The 20,336-nt window shown below is 41.0% G+C and overlaps 2 protein-coding genes across 4 annotated transcripts in view; both read left to right on the top strand.

Moving 5' to 3' along the window:
* Nucleotides 1–95: 95 nt before the first annotated feature.
* Nucleotides 96–12,034, top strand: wfdc1 (WAP four-disulfide core domain 1). Of its 2 annotated transcripts, none has more exons than XR_003693182.1 (7): nucleotides 96–591; nucleotides 8,678–8,873; nucleotides 9,047–9,130; nucleotides 9,844–9,984; nucleotides 10,492–10,551; nucleotides 10,636–10,695; nucleotides 10,796–12,034. XR_003693182.1 is itself a non-coding variant. In XM_028585773.1 (7 exons), exons 1-6 carry the CDS (start codon nucleotides 496–498, stop codon nucleotides 10,692–10,694), a joined length of 627 nt encoding a protein of 208 aa, XP_028441574.1. In that variant the 5' UTR covers nucleotides 96–495; the 3' UTR covers nucleotide 10,695; nucleotides 10,796–12,034. The 2 variants fall into 2 exon arrangements, 1 of the variants encoding a protein (XP_028441574.1); XM_028585773.1 differs by having other exon boundaries at nucleotides 10,492–10,542.
* Nucleotides 12,035–16,460: 4,426 nt separating this feature from the next.
* The window catches only part of dyrk4 (dual-specificity tyrosine-(Y)-phosphorylation regulated kinase 4), a 35,412-nt gene continuing 31,536 nt past the window's right edge, over nucleotides 16,461–20,336 (top strand). For both annotated transcript variants that reach the window (XM_028586446.1, XM_028586444.1), the window contains exons 1-2: nucleotides 16,461–16,584; nucleotides 18,495–18,564. In XM_028586446.1, the coding sequence (XP_028442247.1) occupies nucleotides 16,553–16,584; nucleotides 18,495–18,564 (102 nt within the window). In that variant the 5' untranslated portion in view covers nucleotides 16,461–16,552. The remainder of the gene's footprint in view (nucleotides 16,585–18,494; nucleotides 18,565–20,336) is intronic.

The following is a 20,336-nucleotide window of genomic DNA, read 5'->3' as shown; positions in this document are numbered from 1 at the left end:
TCACACACACTGCCCTATCTAATGCTCTCCCCTCCCTTTACCCACCTCCCTACTTCACCCCTCCTCTTTCCCAGAGACATGTGCGCAAGCTGTGCCAGCAGACAGTTCCAGCTCTCAACAACTGATGCACAGACAGCTGTTGTTTCTCCCTTCCCCTGCTCCCCTAACTATTCTCCTTCTTTCGTTTCTTCACTACACTGCCTTCATTCATCCCCTCTGTACTTTCCCCTTTCTTCCCTCTACTTTGTCATTCTGTCCTGCACTTTTCCTCAGGCAGATATAAAGGCAGGTCTCGTTGGAGGGAGAGGGCTTGTGTAATCTCTGGCTGCACATGAGCACCAATGAGTTATTGCTTCAGCTGGAAAGGCACCACGGACGCGTAAAGGACAAACTTTGGAATAAGGAGAGGAAGGAAGGAATACCTCTGAGACAGGAAGGGAGGAGAAGGGAGGGAGACGCAGAAAGAGTTCGGAGCTGGGGTGCAGGACGCAGACCATGCCGGGCTCTGTGGTGCTGCTACTGCTGTCCCTGTTGGTCCTGGCCACAGGAAGTGATTCTAGGAGAATCAGGAAAAGAGGACTCAACCATAAGGTGGGACTGCTAACCTCACCTTTGACTTTTGTATTTGTCCACGTATGAGTGTGATGCTTTTTTCGCTATCTCTAGCTTTTGACTTCTTTCAGAATGTGCTCCAAAGTGGAAGTAGGTGAAAGCTCACGGCATTACAGCACAATACCGGCTCTGTTGCAGAGAGCTGGTTTCACACTGTCACAGCAGTTTTGTGGTGGAGGTGAGAGGTGGTCAAGTTGACCCGAGTGCTATAATCCAGTAGTGAAAAGAGCAGTGGTGTTCATGAACTAATTCCCTTTAACCAAGTACTGTACTTAGAGAAATAATTTGACATTTAGGGAAATACGCTTATTTGTTGCATAGATGAGAAGATCAGTGCCACTCTCATGTCTGTATAATTATAAGGCTCCAGCCAACAGCTGACTAGCTAAGCTTAGCATAAAGGCTGGAAGCAAAACAGCATGCAAAACAGCTAGCTGGCTCGACCACCTACCAGCACCTCTAGAGTTTACTAATTAATAGGATGGTCACATTTAAACCTGGAATTCGGTACTGATATGAGCCGTTTTTTTGTACTTTAATGTCTCTGTAATAACAAAAATGTAGTTTCAGTTCAAAATCCGAACTTCTCAATTTCAACACTGAAAATAAAAAGTTATTCATATAGAAGATTTTGTTGTTTAATATTTTGCCGGACTCTGCAGTGACATCCAGAACATAACTGCAACTTTTTGGTAGATAAAATGTAAGTGTCTTATTGCTACATTGGTATTTGTATGGATTAAAAAAAAAAACAGGCTAGTAGTTTTCCACTGTTTCAAGTCTTTAAGCTAAGCGGCTGCTAGCTTTAGCCTTAATTTACTGAACAGATGTGTTTAATTAAGTGTGATATTGAATAGCATGCACTTTACATCCACTTTATGATAATGTTTTTAAACTTTTTAAGTATAGGGAAAAATATTTTTTTCAGCTTTGTGTATATGACAGCTATAGCTGGTTTACAGATTAAGATTTAACAAACAAAGTATATGGTTATCTTTTAAGGTATGATGCATCGCTAGAGACCACACCACCATTCAAGTTTCCATATGAGTAATTGAAGGGCACACCGGATGTTTAACGTCTGTCTCTGTGTGTTGTGTATGTGTGTGTGTGTTTCTAGTGGATTATTAGGGCAGGAACTGAATTTGCAGACTGGGCCCCTGCTTGTTAACTCAGCTCAGTGTAACTGATTGATCATCTCTAACAAGGGCTCACTGTAGCGTGCTGCCTTCTCTTTCTTTTTCCCTCTCGTGCTTCAATGTTCTCACTTTCTAACTGGTTTATGCCCTCGTTGGCCCTATTCTCTCTCTCTCGTTCTCTGCCTTCATCTCTTTTCCCTTCTCTCATTTGAATCAGCTACCCTTTCGCCCTCTCTCTGCCCAGCTTTCTCATTCCCCTCGCCCGTATGCATTGCTCAGCAAACCACCCCCTGTTTTCCCTCTTTCAAGTCTCTTTCTCTCGTCTCTTCGTGCTCTCAGGATGGGCCAAAAGCACTGTCTTGCTGGACTCTGCTTCAAAGCTGCTGTAATTGGAACATGCTGAGACGGCTGAGCACACCGAGTTTGTCTCTTTCCCTCTGAACCTTTTCATCTCTATATCTTTCAATCTTTCTTTTTTTTTTTTACCACCTCCCCCGCTCTCTCACACACACACACACACACACACACACACACACACTCACAGCCCGCCTCATTCATAACACCGGGACCGTGCAGAAAGACAAATTATAGTCACTGAGTATTTCACGTAGGCACTGTGCTATGGAATAGTGTGTCTTGAAAGGAAAATTGGTAAAAATGTTTAACAAACCCAAGACCACCAGCAGGCTCAGTACTTGTCTTGCATTTATCTGAATGATTTATTTATCCCCCAAAGACACTATGATCACTTGAATGTCTTATCTTATGTTTTGTTATTTTTAAATAGGACACGGTAAACAGATTCCGCACTGTAGAATGGAAATGTATTATCAAAACATAAGCAGCCAAATTTTTACATTTTATTATGCACACTTCATCTCAATTCAGTTCATATCAAAATGATTTAAAATTATGTTTTCCATGCCTCTTTATCTTACTGTTTTTGCAGGCTTGGCCTTGACTTCATTTATCTGACTTACATATTGTAAAGCTCTGACCAGAAAGTTGTCTGTTTGACCTGTGGGTGAGACGGTTTTGGAGATCAGAGTCATGTCCACCCTCTTTCATGTAGACCTCCTCCTGGTACAAGGTTGAAAGGTCACCAGTAGCACTTTCCTAATTTCCTCTTTGTGTTTAACAGGGGGAATGCCTGCCTAATAATACATGGCACGTAATAAGGGTGTAGAGGTAAGAAATAGGCGTCAGAGGGTAACTTACAATCAAGAGGAAAGCGTTTGATGGGTTGATGTGAAAACAGGTGGAATGGCGTGGGCAGCAGAAGTCACACACACACACACACACACACATACAGACCAGATTTTTTTGTCTCATACAGCCATCACACAGTCTGGCTCAGACACCTGCCTGGGCATGTCAGTGAGCGTGTCTGAGGCTACCACCATAAATCTTTACAGTTTCATTTATTTGATGTGATGTGGGCCATTCTGACAGCACCTGGTATTACTGTAAGACAGGTGCCCTGCCGATGCTCAGAAACATGTGTACTTCCTGGCTGGCCGGCTGTTTGACTTGGCCTGCGGCTGCTTTGTAAAACAAAACAGATCCACACACTGCTTTTTCACTAATGGAAATTTGTAGCTTTTAAGGAAGTGATATTTTGTAAAGATAAGATAACTTTACCTAATGTAATTTACTGTGATGGCCACTCATGCTATCAAGTGAGAGTAAAGCCAGAGGTTCCTATCATAGATTGACTTAAAAGGAACCTTTTTATTGCAATGGTTGAGAATCAGCGTGTATTTAATATAACTGAATTGCACAATTACTTACTGACACACAGCCCAATGTCCTGCGTTATCTCCATCAAGAAAATGTACGGTCAAGTTTACTCTTTTCAATGTTAAAGTTTGTCTGTGGTGATTTAACTTATGAGTAGAGGACGATCACACAAGGTAATGTTACGTCATGCACCTCGTCATGAAACATTATTTCTTTTTCTGGATTAATCTGACTGGCTTGCCAAATAATGTTTCATCAAATAATGTGTGATTGCATTCTACTAATACAGTAAGTTAATCATGGCAAACATAATATAAGTATTTGCTTAGTTGGCTGTACATATCTGTTATGGATCTACCTCTAATGTTAGAGATAAGGGTACTTTGCGTAACCACGTATCCCAACAACAGAACGGATGAGAGACACTTATACAGCCCTTTATTTACGGTGAGGTCTTGCGCTACAATGTTTTATCACGCTCGTGATATATGACATAATCCCGACGCCATAGTTATTGTAGTTAGTCAGTCATCCATCTTACAAGTAGTTATCCTGAACTGGTGTGTTGTGTGTGTGTTACTGGCTGTAAACAGGACTAATCCCAGTCAGATGATGTGAGCCTGCTGGTCAGAAGCACATTACTGGATGGTGGAGAAGATCACCGATCAGTACAATAGACGCACACACAAACCAAAAAGAGAAACCATTTTCACATCAACTACTGCTTACCTTTTTTTCACATGGGGCCTCTGATGTTCCAGACATTTCTTTTATTTGGCAACAGAGTTTTTGTATCATCACCAACAACAATCATACAACATCATAGCAAATCTGAGTCTGAGTATGTGAGACCACAGACGTGTTGGTATCCATAACTCTGCATACAGCTGCACTACAAATGGAGTATAGAGGAGTAAGACAGACAATGAGTTTAGGGGGTCCTCTATCATGGCCATCCCTGCTACCTCAGACTTTGACTGACAGGTAGCAGACGCTATTTCAGACTCTTTTCACTAACACTAATTAGCTGCACTCACAGTTGGTTTACCTCCCTCCTGTTGAGTAAACCAGGCCTCAAAAAAGGTGCAGTCTGTTCGTCTGCATTTCAGGGTTAGAACTCCCCACTCTGCCAGTCTGTTCGAAGTTCAAGGACTGCCTTGCCCAGCTGTGCATCGACCTGTTTGACAGTCAGCATGTCTTCCCCCTGTACTCCTCATTAAAACTCTAATCTCCGACCGATTTACAGGCTGTCCGTTTGCCTCACAGTTTAGCCTGATGTGTCTCTACCTATGCACGTCTGTGTATCTTTATGTCAAACTGACTGCTGGTATAGAGACAGGAAATGAGTCCTGACAACCCAAAAGCTAACCAGATGTGTGCTGTGGGCTGCTTCATTTAGTAGACATGGGAGATCTGGCACATTTGAGTTGACACTTATACGAAATAACAGCTTTTCCTTGTGCACAACCTTGGCCACACAGTTCTGTGTGTGTGTGTGTGTGTGTGTGTGTGTGTGTGTGTGTGTGTGTGTGTGTGTGTGTGTGTGTGTGTGTGTGTGTGTGTGTGTGTGTGTGTGTGTGCATCCTTGCCAAGGAAACAGAAACCCTCAGTATCTGTTTGAGATCTCTGCGTGGAACCATGAATGGCCTGATCTCAGTACAGTTATGGAGCCAGACAAGGTCCCCAGTGGCTTATCCCCACAAACTCCCCATAAACCACAGAGCAAGAGCACTAAAAAAGAGAGACAGGGAAAGAGAGACAGGGAAAGAGAGACGGAACGAGAGCCGTCGTTTGAGATCAATCGTTAACAGCCACCATCATGCTTTTCAACGCAAAAGAGATCAAGAAGAAAACCGAGAGGAAGAGAGATAGTGAGAGAGTTTCAGAGAGGGGGGAAACATGCCCACAGATAGACATGAACGTCCCACACAGGCCCGCTGGCAGTGTCTCTATAGGAGAGCAGCAAAGCAGACAGGAGTGTAAATAAACATTGTGGAACATCAGAGAGATGTGCCCATGGATTGTGTGAAAGAGCACAGGATGTAGACCATGACGGCTCTGCTGGCACATAAAGACATGAAGGCAGGGGAGAAGACACAAGAGGAGCCCTGAGAGTCAAGCAGTTACAGTAAGAGCTGAATGACAGCAAGGCAATAGTACAGTAAGAAAAATGTAAGAAGTAGCGCCTTCAATGTTGGCAAGTCTGAGGCTCAGGGATCAATACAGTGAACACATTTTCTAAAAGTAATGGCTTCTGCAGTGTACAGCAGTGGTTCCCAAACTTTTTGGCCTGAGGTACCCCCACAAAACTGCCAGATGAATTCACCTACCCCCTCATCAATTCCCAATGTTTTCATTCTTGTCGAACTGTCAATATTTAGGCTGGTTTGGTTTGATCAGCAATCATACTACTAGTAGGCTACTACTGGCAGTGAAGCTGAATGTTTCAGCCATTTAGCCATTACTTTTAGCTATTCATTTATACCATTTATTCATTACTTTAAGCTACCTGTTTAAAACTTCTGTGCTTACCTGCTAACTCGTTTGCATGCACTTGCACTGTTACATAGCTACAACATGCAGTGTTCAGGTGTTACAGCAGATATGCATTCATTTAATTCAATCATAATTTCAATTTATTCAATTTCAATTTTCAAATAAGTTGAGCTGCTCCACAATCTTTCCATGTACCTCCCCCCCCCCCAAAGTACCCCTGGTTGGGAATCACTCGTGTACAGTATTCATGTGTACAAGCAAACTCACCCTTAAACTACACACGCAGTCACATAAACAGGAAGGGCACACTTGACCTTTTGTAGGAGACGTACGCAGGAGACGTTAGAGCAGATCGGATATGAGACAAGTGGAGTAAGGGCAGTAGCCATTATGTCATTATCCAATCACAGCAGACTTGGTAGTCCTCATTCATAGATCTAATTGTACCAGGAGACATTGTGAACCAATGTGGCTCCATTTCCCTCCTCAGAGCCATGAATGATGAGTCTGAAGACCTGTAGAGTACAGTGTGACCACGTAAATGCAAAGTAAAATGGCATATAAGCTTAAGGGCTGGGTATTGTTTGAAAGTTCTGGAGACTGGTGTCAAGACGACAACAATACACTTTTTCAATAACTCACTAAAGAAAATATTTTTGAATACAGCTGAACAGTACACTAAAATGTGTTTCTGCTAAACGACGCTTAAAAGCTACGTAGAGCTGAGGGGAACTGTAGTGTCTGTCAGCTGATAATTCTTTGTAGATTTGTCACTTTGAGTGGCACCTTTTACTTTACACAGTCATTTGATCCATTTTTTTTATAAAAAATATGTATTGATTAGAGCAGCTTAAAATAGGAAGTATCTAATCAAAGAATAAGTAAACAAGGCAAAGAGTCCGACCAAGGCTTCAATGCCAACTTTCTGCCAATACAGTTTTCAAGACACATTTCAGCCAGGATGCAAAAAGTATTGAAATTTGAAAACCAGTCCTAGAAGTGATGTACAAACTACTTACAGTAATATGCAGGAGAATTCCTGCTCCCTCCACTGTGTGAATTTCCCCCCCTCCCCCAAAGAACCATCCACCCACTAAGCTCTCAGCTGCCAGAACAAATTAATGTGTGTTTAAAGTGAACACAGATACTGTGTGTGTGATACCACCGTCAGCGCCAAACATTTGCTTTCGTTTTTCCGGTTGGTTTGTAAGAGCGTTCAGTAAGCCTGCCAAACAAACAGCACAGTTTTAATGACCGTGTGCAACCCACAAGCTGATTATCTAATTACTAATCTAGTGTAGAGAAAAACACCCATTTCTCTCACTCCCTCTCTCTCTCTCTCTCTCTCTCTCTGGAACACCCTCCCAAATGAATGGCTGAGGCTGGAAAGTCAGAGGAATTCACCCACACAACTGCAAAGACATAAATTCTGAAAAACTGAAACTTGTGCTTGCTTTTCATTTACACATGCATGCGTGTTATGACAAACAACTCTGGACAGTGTAACAAAGAATTAGATAACCAACCAGCTACATAACTTCCTGTGCAGTTCAGAGAGTTCAAAGGTAACCACCTTGCACCCCACCAATGGCCTTATATCATTTCATTGTTCCTTGTTATATTTTTCAGTGGGTGCTTTAACAGTGACGTTAGACCAGCCAGTAAACATTGTTGCAAGGAGTGGAATGAACTGTACACTTGATTTCACTGGAGTTTGATATACTCCATTTTAATGAGAGTTAATGTTTAGTCAAGGGCAGCAGTGCTTCTTGGGATATTGTTGTAATATTTCCCGTGTGTAGATAACCGAGAACAAAACATAGCTGCTTATATTGTCGCACAAAACTTGTGATATTTGATACCAGCAGTGTGAAAGCATATAAACCCACAAATTTTGTCCTGGACATGTCAAAACCAATGAGCTGGAATCAAGAGTAGCAGCTTTGTAAAAAACTATTAAACCAAAGAGACCACGGCTGTGTTACAGATTTGTAATGTTAGCCTCTGCGATGCATTGCATCTTCACAGCAACAGTGGATTGTGCCTTACTGTTTGGTTACACACGCGTGTGTGCACGCAGGCCTACACTGTACGTTGCCAAACGCGTCGAAGTGTGTGAAGCGTGTCTTTGCTTGGCTCGGGATCCTGTGGCCTACTTTCTCCCTCTCAGAATCAAGCGTTTGTTCTCACAGTGAATCACCTCCCAAGCCAGGTCAAGACAGACGCTAGCAGGCAGGCATGCATGCTGAAGCCAAAACCTCCTGTCTTTACTGTAGCTCTGCTGTGCTGAAAGTGATCACTCAGACCCGTGGCTGCCCTCTGGTGGCTAGAAAGTACAATTTATGTGCAATTTTACCAGCACACTGTGAACATCGAATGAAGAGTCTTATTTGGGAACTAAATGAGAAGTTTTATTTCTTATCAAGTGGCATTCACAAAAACCATTCATGACATTTAACAGAAAACTAACGTTGTATGTTGTTGCCTTCCAAAATGACCCATACTTATATGCGCACCTATGACATCGCCTAGTCAGGAAGCAACAGTATGTATAGATTTTGACTTTTAGTCATGCTGGTTCTACATTTGATGCTAAAATGTCCACGGATCCAGTCAAATATCTTTAACGTCTACCAGAACAAACCACATCTACGTTTTTATTTATTTATTTCTCGTTCTCTGTCCCTCAGGACTATGAGTACCCCAACCACCCCCAGTCCACACAGCACCAGAAGAATGACCGTTGTCCACCGCCACCCCAGATGTTGCCAGAGCGAGCCTGTGAGGTGCCCGGCTGCCGCTCCGACTCAGAGTGTGAGCGCCATAAACGCTGCTGCTACAATGGCTGCATCTACGCCTGCCTGGAGTCTGTCCAGCCGCCACCAGGTCAGCAGCGCCAAAGGACAGACACACAGTAGTGTTTGGGTTTTAAGGTTGCATAGCAGAGAGAGTCAAATTGGGCCTTGAATTACTTGGAAATTAGTCTTTCTTTGTTTCTCTCTTTAAAATATTGTTAATTAGTATTTTGATGGCTGTGGTTCTGTGTGTGTTCTGAACAGTGTTGGACTGGCTGGTGCAGCCCAAGCCTCGGTGGTTGGGCGGCAACGGCTGGCTGTTAGACGGCCCTGAGGAGGTTCTGCAGGGTGGGTACACACACACACACACACACACACACACACACACACACACACACACACACACACACACCTGACCAGTCACTGAGGACAGATAAAACACTCAAAAATCCCTAAAATGCTAATGCAATCCAGCCTTTGCTCAGTGCGAACAATTTCATTCAGCACATGTTGGTTTGATTTCACCATAGCTCTACCCTCCTGTCACGTGTCATGACAGGAGTCATTTTTTTGCCGTTGATTTAACTTTGGCAGTACATAAACCAGGAGATGTTGTCAGTGCAGCAACAGTAAAAGTCACATTTTGGAGTCCATCCTTTAGAAATAATGCAAGCCATCATACAAAAGGGGAAAAGATATTTCATAAGAAGAGGCAAAGAGACCATTTTCTCCACTGTCAGTAGTGTCAGTAGACTAATAAAAACGCATCCACAAGATGCATTACAGCTGGGCATAATTTTTGTGTTCCCTTTGACTGAAAACTGTCATCTGCTATTCCTCAGTGAATATACAAGGTTCTTGCAAGTTTTTCTGAAATTTGCACAATTGGCTTGCTGGCATTCTGAGTGGGAAATGTAGACGTAGACATGACTTTGAGGTTAAGGGAGGATAAGTAAACAAAACAAAAGTAAACGTACTAACCGCATAACCACAAAATGACCGTGGTGTATTTCATGTTTGCGATTTCTTCTGATCTAAAAAGTGTGTTTTCTGCCCACTAGCTGAGGCCTGCAGCACAACTGAGGATGGAGACGAGCCTCTTCATTGTCCTACGGGCTACGAGTGCCACATCATCAATCCAGGAAACCCTGCCGCTGGCATTCCTAACCGGGGACAATGCATCAAGCAACGTGGCAACTCCGGTATGGCAGAGTACTTCTGATAACTAAAATAGCTGCAACGATTGGCCATGTGATTGGGATTTGGCTTTGAAGCCAGGCCTTGACACACATCATATCAAATCTAATCTTATTTTTTACAACTAATCTCCTGCTTACCTGATCTAATGGAACCTTTCTAATGGTTTGTGCTCCTTTAAAGCACTGAAGGACAGGGGCAGTGTGCCAGCAGTCTTTGAGTCTGGCCTGGTATCTCTTGGCAGATTACATGCTGTTAGGTGCCAAGTTTCTCCTATTAAATAGATCTAAAAATATACAAATTGGAATGACCTGGCAACTCACTAGATGGCCTCAATTTATGATCTATGGCTTAAGATGTGGGCAGAAATATTATCGTTATGATTTAATCAAAAGAATATGAACTCTTTACTTTATAAGCAAGAACTCACAGTGCCATGTGAATGATATTGATATCAGATGTCAATCTTTTATTTTATTTTTTTTTCATTCTGGCCATTTTGTTTTTGAAAGATGGACGTGGTCTGAGGCACAAATACTTCAAGGACTACAAGGACTACTTAGGTAAGTGAGGTAATGTGGACAGCCTGAAAAAAATCACTATCGCTGAATCAGAAATCAGCAGCAATCTGCCTGACATGGCTCTGTCACTGACAGGTACCAGTACAAACAATGCAGTGGGCTACGAAAAACATCATCACAAGCACCTGGGATGAAGTAGGTTTTCAGCTACTATGAACTATGTAAAACCAAAGACCTCTGCACCTTTATCTCACTTTAGACAAAGCCTTACGTTTTCTGCTGTATCTGCTCCCAGATCAACCAGACCTCCGCCTCAGCTACGACCATGACACAACTCCAGACGTCAGCCCAGTCCTGTTGGATCTGCTCTCATCACACCTGAACCAGGATCAGATCTGCCCTTTTTTTACCAAAACTACAGCTGCTACCTCCTCTTTGCAAAGCCCCGTATTGCAGCCTGTCCTCAGTCACAAAGTCCTTTTCGGAGACAAGTCTGATGTACATACTACATACACAGCCAAAGAAATAAGTGCTTTTTTTTGTCTCTCTGAGACAGAGGGTGGTGATAGGGAAGCAGAGGAGAGCAGAGCAGGGCGTGCACCAAAGCTGTTCATCAAACATCTCAAAAAGGAAATAAGAAACCCCTGTTGTCCTGCAACTCATTACTATTCTCACCAACACATCTTTTAACCTTAAGGCTGGTCAGCGGAGAAAATCCAGACCGTGTGTTACTTATTCTGTCTCTCTTGTTCTCAGAAAGGACGGTGCTCACATTTCCTGATCTTAAATCTGGAAAGTTTCATAGACAAATAGAAAGAAAAAAAATCCAGCTGGAGTGGTCTGAATTAAATCCACATGATTAGAAGAAGAAATGCCATAATGAATGAGTGTGTGGATTGTGTCAGTTTTAAAGGATTTGGAACAGATGTAGATTAGTTCCAGCCAACAGATGCTGACCATGACTTCATTGCTGTGAAAATCAATAGCAAAATAAGGAAAAAATATTTCTTTTGAGAGAGATGAAGATTTAAAGAGATACTCCAACAATTTTCATACTGAAAGGTTGTCCCTTCAATATTAAACTCTGTATATATTATATCTGTGATTCATTTCCTAGTCATACAACAACTATCTACCAGTGCAGTATGGTTGTGCACACATCTCCTAATTTTCAATAATCATACTGCGTTATTTCAAAAATACTGGTCCTTCCATTACACTTCCCACTATGCAGTGCAGCCATGATAATAAAAAGGGCTTTTTCGCCGAGCAGATATGTGTTATTCTAGAGCATAACTTGCTGCAGTCAGCTGTTTAAATTTAGGTTGTGTCTGTTATCAATTCAAATGGTGCTCAGCTTCATTGCTGCCTATAATAACAGGAGAATAAGCTGTTCACATAATAAGCTGAAGGTGTCAAACAGTAAGCTGTAACCATTCTCTATATGTGCAGAGCTAAAGTGATGTCTGAATATTGCTATCTGACTGGTGCTGTAATGTTGCCTTGTTAATTCTGAATAAACCACATTGTTGAAGTCGGTCGTTTACGTTGCTGTTTTCTGCAAGTGATTTTAGGATTCAACTTACAGGGTGTGAAAGTAACATGAGAAATCATAATGCTATTGCTATGTATGAGTACACCACAAACTTCTCTCTGGGTCTTGTAGAGTGTTTTAAAGGGGAATGCAGTTTTTAAGCTTAGTTTACCTTAAGTAAATGAGTCATTGGAATGGTTATATGACTTATTTTCGGGTTGAATGGTGGTCATCTCGCGCCCCCTAGCGCCTCTGAGCGGAAAAACCACCCTTGCAAATTATTTTTTTTGCAGGATGGTAGGGGACGAACACGCCCTACTCTCCCTCTGGATGGCTAGTACTCGTTACCTTCTCTGGTGGGATTGGTTATGTTTAGGCAAGAGGAGTGGGATTGGTTCTATGGTTAGGGTAAGAATGTCAGGGTTAGCCAATCAGGGATGAGGTCCCTAATGAATATTCATGAGTCTTCCCCTACCATTCTGCAAAAGAAAAAACTTGCGAGCCACCGGCCTCACGTCAGGAAGTATGGCGTGATATCAGGTGTCGTGATGTAACGGATTGCTTCACGGCACTGCACACATACACGGCGCTACTTTCTTTCCCTGTCTATGGCCGCTACACGCCCCCATCCAAGAAGCAGAAAACTAGGAAATCATTGTCGGAGGAACAGAGAAAGAGGAAACGGCAGACTGATGGAGCGACGGAGACACGAGTAAACATCGGACCTGCGTTTTCAGAATGAGAACTGAGACAAACACAAGCCTGCAAATCCGATGCTGACCTGGCGTTCTTGCTGTTGCACTTGTATCTTTGATCAGAAACTTTATCTGCCACCGAGTTTCTTGTCATCTTGATGTTGGCTAACACAAGTTGCTTCTGCTCCGACAGCGTTCTAAGGCCATTGGAGGAAAAAAGAATAATGTTACGGACCCGGGAGAGAAGGGTAATATTTCGAGAATGACCTCAGTGGACATGGCTCCGTGCGTTCGCCGGCTTCTTTGAAAACAAATGCACACGATCAGAGGGAGAAGAAGGGAGTGGGGCAGAGTCTCCAACGAGTTTTTACGACAGCGTTGCCAAATATCTATTCCGAAGCTGTAGGTGGAGCTCTATAGAGAATCCCGCAAGTGAAAAAACTAAATTGCCAAAACTGCATAGCGCCCCTTTAATAGTGTTCCTGATCCTGTCAGTACGCCATTATTCTTCATAATTCTTTACCAGTAGATTTAGGTGAAACATAAATTAGATAAATACAGTGTTTTAGTTTCCAATTGCAGTAGCTTCTTAAATAATACCTAGAGACAAAGCAAAATGTGCAAGAACGACCCTTTTAATCAATATTGTCCTTTAAATTGTACTCCAAAAACATATCATATGGATCCAGTAGTATGATCTATTGTGTAAAGCATATTTGGGTATCTTGAAAAGGGTTCTATAAATAAAATGTTATCACTTTTATTGCTATTATTAGTAACGTGACGTGGCTGTACAGTAAATGTCTTCTTTCAGGAGAGAGTTGCTTAGTTAAGAAATATATGATACATTTCTGTGCACACAATCATAAATTCAGCATCCCAGTACTGAGCACATCAGACATACAAGTTTGGGTCAACCGCACCGAAGTAGAAGACAATGGGACACAGATGGTTCACGTTATAGGACTATAGAGTTAAACGTCCCTCCACACCACAAGGGTTTTACAAAGCCACTGTAATAAAATTTGTCGAGCTTATTAAAGTTTATCAAAACAATATGTTGTTACAGTTGACTCTGGGGAGTTGAAGCTTTTCCCTTTCTGTGGAATTTTCCCACATTTAATGTCACATCCAGTTCCCACTCTTGGTTCACGTTTTGTCTGTTTCCCTGACTACCTGTTTTATTTTGTTAACTGTCTCTGTTTCAGGTATCTTGTCTTCCCGTCTTTGTCTGTGTCATTACCCTCCCTTCCCTAATGTGTGTCACCTGTGTGTAATCGTCTTCCCCTGTCCCAGTGTACATATACTCACCTTGTGTTATTTATCAGTTGCCAGATTGTTGTAGTACCTTGTACCTGTCTCACTCTCCAGCGTTATCCCCTACTGTTTGTTTGCTGGTGTTTTTGTAGACCTCTAGCTTGTATTTTTGACCACGTCTTTTGCCTGCCAATTTTGTACCTTTGCCTGGATTTGTACTCTGTACTCTTCCTCTTACCTTCTACTCTCTACTCTGAGTCGTGCATTTGGGTCCTCTATTGCTCCGTGACATTTAAACTATGAGCACAAGCTGTGTATCTCTTCAGGAGTCCAAAGCTCGATGGTGTTTAAGCCCCCAACGTCTCATTCCGTTGACTTCAAGGCACATAACCCTAACCTTAACCCTAACCATAACCATTACCTAATCAACTTCAAGGCAACGCTGCGAACGTTGACTTCAAGGCACATAACCCTAACCTTAACCCTAACCCTAACCATTGCCTAAACCTAGTGCCTTCCAGGCAGCGCTGCCTGGAAGGAGACATTGGGGGGCTTAAAACACAGATAAACGAGTCCAAACTGTGTAGAGAACTCTGCCCCCCTACTTTACAAGGACCAACAGTTCTGGTTTACATCAGACTGAGGTTAAATTTAACAATTTATCAGAGATACATCATTATAGAACTATAGGCCTTTCTCACAGACAACATTTTTGACATGTCACAGTAGCAAAAGCACAGGTAACTTAATGATTGCTGAATTCTATTTAACTGATTCAGTTTCATTGTTAAAGATTATTTTTTGGGTTTTTACACCTTTATTGATAGGACAGCTAGGTGAGAGAGAGGAAAGACATACAGGAAATCATCACAGGTCAGATTTGAACGCTGGACCTCTGTGTCGAGGCATAAATCTCTCAGTATATGTGCACCTGCTCTACCCACTGAGCCAACCCGGCCACATTCAGTTTCATTGTTAATGTTATTGGTAACACCATCTTTTTTACTGTGACAAGTCAAAATGCCTGCCGTGAAAAAAAGATCTATTGATGAAATATAAGGTTTAGGCTGTGAGGCAATAACTGCTGTTCTTTGATTGTTTGATTTAAGATTGCAAGGCTTGCACCAATTAGGAACAGAACATCAAATGAGCTAGTCTTGTGGATGCAACATGAAAACTTGCAGTATAGATAATTTACCTGGACAGTGTCACTCACAGTATGTAGTATCCTCTGAGTCATTAGAAGAGCTCTGTTTTGCCTTCAGGGATAAAGCAGCGTTTTATTTCACAATACAGAGACAAATCCCTTATAAAAGATGCACACTGTATCCATTACAGGTGTTTGATTGAGTGCTTTCCCACCTAATTTTTAGTTTTTTTTAGCTTCAAATCACAGGCAGACGTCCATACCTTTGTCATTTTTAATTAGTGTTTTTAACATACATGTTAGCATGTATGTTAAAAATGTTAACATGTAGCATTTATGTCTGGCTAGATATATCAATAGACATATATATATATATATATATATATATATATATATATATATATATATATTTTTTTTTTTAAGAGAACATCTGGTAGCCTAGGCCATATATGTTTGAGCATCTATTATATCTAGAAGTTCGCATTCCAGATGTAAAATGAACCTTGATTCAGTCAGAGTATGGTTTGTTAACCCTTGTGTTGTCTTCCCGTCGACCTCGCAACTTTTATTTTTTTCTGGGTCAAACTTTTGTTGTTCTTTTTACACTTGACTCTTTCCCCCGATGTTTTTGGCGATTTTTTTCCAGGTTTTTTTGTCACTATTTGACATTTTTGTCGATTTTTTTCAGCAATTTTTTAAAGTTTTTTATCCATTGTTTTCAGCTATTTTTGGGATGTTTTGTTAATTTTTTTCCCAGGTTTTTTGTCACCTTTTCCCGACGTTTTTGTCGATTTATTTTCAGCGATTTTTAAAAATGTTTTTGTTGATTTTTTCCCCCGCGTTTTTGACGCTTTTTCCAACGTTCTTTTGTCATTTTTTTATTTTTCAAGTGCTATAAAATTAAATAAAACACCCAAATTCAATAAAAGTAGTGAACTGATCATTTATTTTATATGTGAAGAGTATTTGGTTGTATGGAACCATCCACGTAGTTTCTTTGACAATTTGGTGGAAAGAAACCCAAATTTCTGATATGGAATTTTATTATTTAAAGGACATTAGGGGGGGTTAATGTTAATGCAATGCTACACCTACAGTATGTGGGAAATGTATAGCCCAGTGGGTGTCTGTCTCTCCCTTTGTCTCGCGCTCTCCCCCCCCCCCCCTTTCCCTCGCGCACCTGCCTAAAAAGCTGCGTCAGAAAAAAGAAATATATATTTTGTCAGTGAGTACTTAGTGTGGCGAAAACAGCCATTGTGTTTTGGATAAGCGGGGGGGGGGGGTGGTTGGTAACGCTCCGCAGCACACGGGCTGTCAGTGTCAGCTGTGTGTCAGCACCGGGTCCGGGACTTCAGACTAAGTATTGGGCATGTCGCTCGTGAGCGCTTCATCGCTGCCACCTTGTTGATTTATTTCACCATGAGCGCGCCGAACAGATCATCAGAAAGAAGGTAAGTGTGACGTTGTCCTGTAAGTTTGTGGACGAGTCCCATTTTCGTATTTTAGTTTTTGTTACACACAATATCTTTGCGTTATTCTTTATAGTCTTTATTCTAATATTCATTTAGTAGTCAACAGTGGTGTAGTGTAATATATATATATATATATATATATATATATATATATATATATATATATATATATATATATATATGCTTGCATATATATATGCTTGCTTTTTTTGATAACTCTGCAAACCCTTGGTGTTCTCTCAATGAGCTTCATGAGGTAGTCACCTGAAATGGTTTTACCTTCACAGGTGTGCTTTGTCAGGGTTCATTAGTGGAATTTTTTCTCTTATTAATAAAAAAGCAAAGGGTGGCTACTTTGAAGAATCTAAAATATAAGACATGTTTTCAGTTATTTCACACTTTTTTTGTTAAGTACATAATTCCATATGTGTTCATTCATAGTTTTGATGCCTTCAGTGAGAATCTACAATGTAAATAGTCATGAAAATAAAAAGGAAACACATTGGATGAGAAGGTGTGTCCAAAGTGTAATGTGTAGTAGTGGGTATACTGTACTGTATATGGGAGGGGGGGGGGCATATCATATTGGGGGGTCAGGGTCAAAGACTTAATTTCCTGCATTCTGACACACTTTTATGCACCAATTTACAGTGGAAATTCCTTTAACCTTTAGCCCATGCAATTAAAGATAAAAAAACAACAACACAGAGAACAATTCTAAATATATCAAAAATATAATGGAAAGTATGTTGTTGCGTGTCATTGTGCATTTTTAAGTGGTGATATGGAAATCCTGGAGCTTTCTTAGTGGGTATACTGTCTATACCTGCGTATCACGTAGACTACACCGCTGGTAGTCAAATTCATGTAGCCTAATATATCTATCAGTTAGATGTGTTTACTTGTGTCAGGTAGCCTTCCATTCAGTACAACTTGTTAACTATTTCACCATTTTATTAACATGCACTGCAACTTTTAATAGGCTATTGTGTCAAGATCTCCATTAATGAGTGATGCATTTTATCTTTTTTTTTGTGTCATTGCTCATGGTTGCACGGGTCAAGAAAATGGCTATAATCTGTGTTGCTTGGCGGTGTTCTGTTGCTTGCATGGCTTCATGTCCTGAATGGGGATACTGTTGATGTGTAACTTTATATGGTTACTAATGTCTTGCTGCTTCCTGTCGCTCTGCATGGCTTCTTGAGAAAGCTTATTTTGTATTGCTCTAGCTGTCTTTATGGCGTCTAATAGACTTCTGTCTGTACATTTTAACCTGTGCTAATGTCTTGCTGTTTCCTGTCGCTCTGGTCTCAAAACATCTGCCCAAAGGACTACAGTTGAAAATTAACCGGCTGGCTAACACTGGCACATTTACAGAAATGTTGATTAATGTGCGTTGTCCTTTATAAATAAAATAAATTAAATTAAATTAAAAGTTATTTATCTTCGGGTGTTAGCTTACTTGTTGAGGCACTTGACCCCATTGGTAGTTGAGTACTGGAAACTATCTGACTGACCTGACACCTCCATAAAACGGGCCCAGCTCAGTGTTTTTAATATTAGACAAATCAAACATGTGCCCAGAAGGTGTCACTGTAGCTTATGCAAAAGGCTGCACCAACTGAAAAGGCTCTTGGTCTTACAGCTGTGACTGTCTATAAGTGAAAACAGCTCACAAATTCATGTCATCTAAATGTTGTGCTTTTTGATATGCTTTTCATCTCAGTCAGGGTCAAGGGCAGCAAGGACAACATTAGCTGCTTTTTATTTTTGAACTCTGAAGCAATAAGTATTGACATCATTAAAAGAATCATTAAAGAATAGTTTCCGTGCATGCATTCAGGCCTTATGTGCAATTATATTAAACTTAGATGTTTCCCTTTGGACAGAATTGGCTCCAAAAATAAGCTGGGGAAGCTATTAAAGGAGAGAAAAGGCACCTTTCCACTGCTGATCAAGGTAGGAGGATAGCGATTCATTCCAGATACATGTATCATGTGCTTACTAAGTCGTTGATATGCTTGTGTTTTTTTCTTCTTGCAAGCCTGATCACTTCAGTATATTACTATAAATTATAGTGGTGGCCGTGTCTTTGTGTGCCTCCAAGCAATTCCACACCCCGTGTTTATCCGCAGCCCATTAAATAAATGTTATTTAGGTGATTGTGTGCACTCAGCAGAAGTGATTTATTAGGGAACATACTCTGCCTTGTGGTGTTCTTGGCCTGCACCACTGAGCCATCTGACCCAGGTGCCCTGTTGATTTGCAAATGTTTGGAGAGCAAAAACGACCCAACCCTGAGTCATTATAAGGTCAAATACTGTATCGTATGTAACTTTATGTATAAAGGGTCATCTGCGCTGACACCACGTCATCTCCTTTTCCTGGAGAGTTCCCTAACATTCAGCTCTGCCCTATATAAGGACGCGTTCACGCAGCAGTGGACTGATTCTCCCCCTCCCTTCCAGCGTGGAGGGTTTAGCGCAGTGATTCCCAACCAGGGTTACTTGTACCCCAGGGAGTACTTCTGCTTGTGCCAGGGGCTATGTGGAAAGATTGTGGAGCAGCTCAACTCAGTGGAAAAAATAGAAATTATGATTTGATTCATGTAATGTAATGTAATGTAATGTTATGTTTATTTAAACAGGGACAGTGCACAATTAAACATTAATTTATAAGAACAAGGAGAGATGCATTGAACCAGGTTGTAACACAATTGCTATTTTCCGCCCGTAACAGGTAGCTGAATGTAATGAATACACAAATGGTAGAAATAAATCTATAAAAAGCTAAAAGTAACGCATAACGGTTAGCCAAAAGTATTGACCAAACAGTTCAAATAGTTAGCTAAAAGTAATGCATAAATGGTGGAAATAAATAGCTAAAAGTATTGCATAAGTGGCTGAAATATATTTAACTAAAACTACTGACTAGACAGTTTAAATAGTTAGCTAAAAGGAATGAACGGTTTAAACACTGAGCTTTACTCCCAAGTAGTAGTAGTAATACGACTGCTGACCAAACCAACCTAAATACTGACAGTTCAGTTGTCTACAAAAATAACAATATCCACTTTTATATATTTAATAGTGTTCTACATTTGGAACACATTGGGAACTGATGAAGGGGCACCTGAGTTCATCTAACAAGGCTGTGGGGGAACCAGTGGTTTACATAGGACCTCCCTCACGCAGGACACCTCTTCTACTTACTGTTGATTAAACTTTCAATACAGTGTGGACCTCTTTGCCTTGAGGGCGGACGAGCCAGTGGAGCAGAAATGACTAAAACTCTCCGATGTGGAACATTTTACAGGGCCCTGCTGGGCGTCTCGCTCCTGGGCTCAGGGTTTATTCAAGCTATATATATATATATATATATATATATATATATATATATATATATGAGATAATATAAGATAATTTTATTTTCATTGCATGATACATACAATGAGATTCAGGTGCACAACCTGAGACAGTGCTCAGAAATATACCTCTATGTCACATGCAACTCACATACACAATTGTCAACATATGCATATGCATTACGTAAAAAGTTATAAGAGTAAAATAGTTGTACGTATTGCACCAGTTGTAATAATAAATATGTCACAAATGTCATACTTTTGCATATTGCACAGTTGTGTCTATAAGTTTCAGAGCAGAGGTCAGTGTGGTATTGGCTTTTGGATGAAAACTGCTCATCAGTCTTGTGGTCCAATAGACTTGTAT

The sequence above is a fragment of the Perca flavescens genome, chromosome 8 (genome assembly GCF_004354835.1).
Source record: "Perca flavescens isolate YP-PL-M2 chromosome 8, PFLA_1.0, whole genome shotgun sequence".
Taxonomy (NCBI): domain Eukaryota; kingdom Metazoa; phylum Chordata; class Actinopteri; order Perciformes; family Percidae; genus Perca; species Perca flavescens.
Note: the sequence above shows the minus strand (reverse complement) of the source record. Positions and strands in the feature narration are given on the sequence as shown.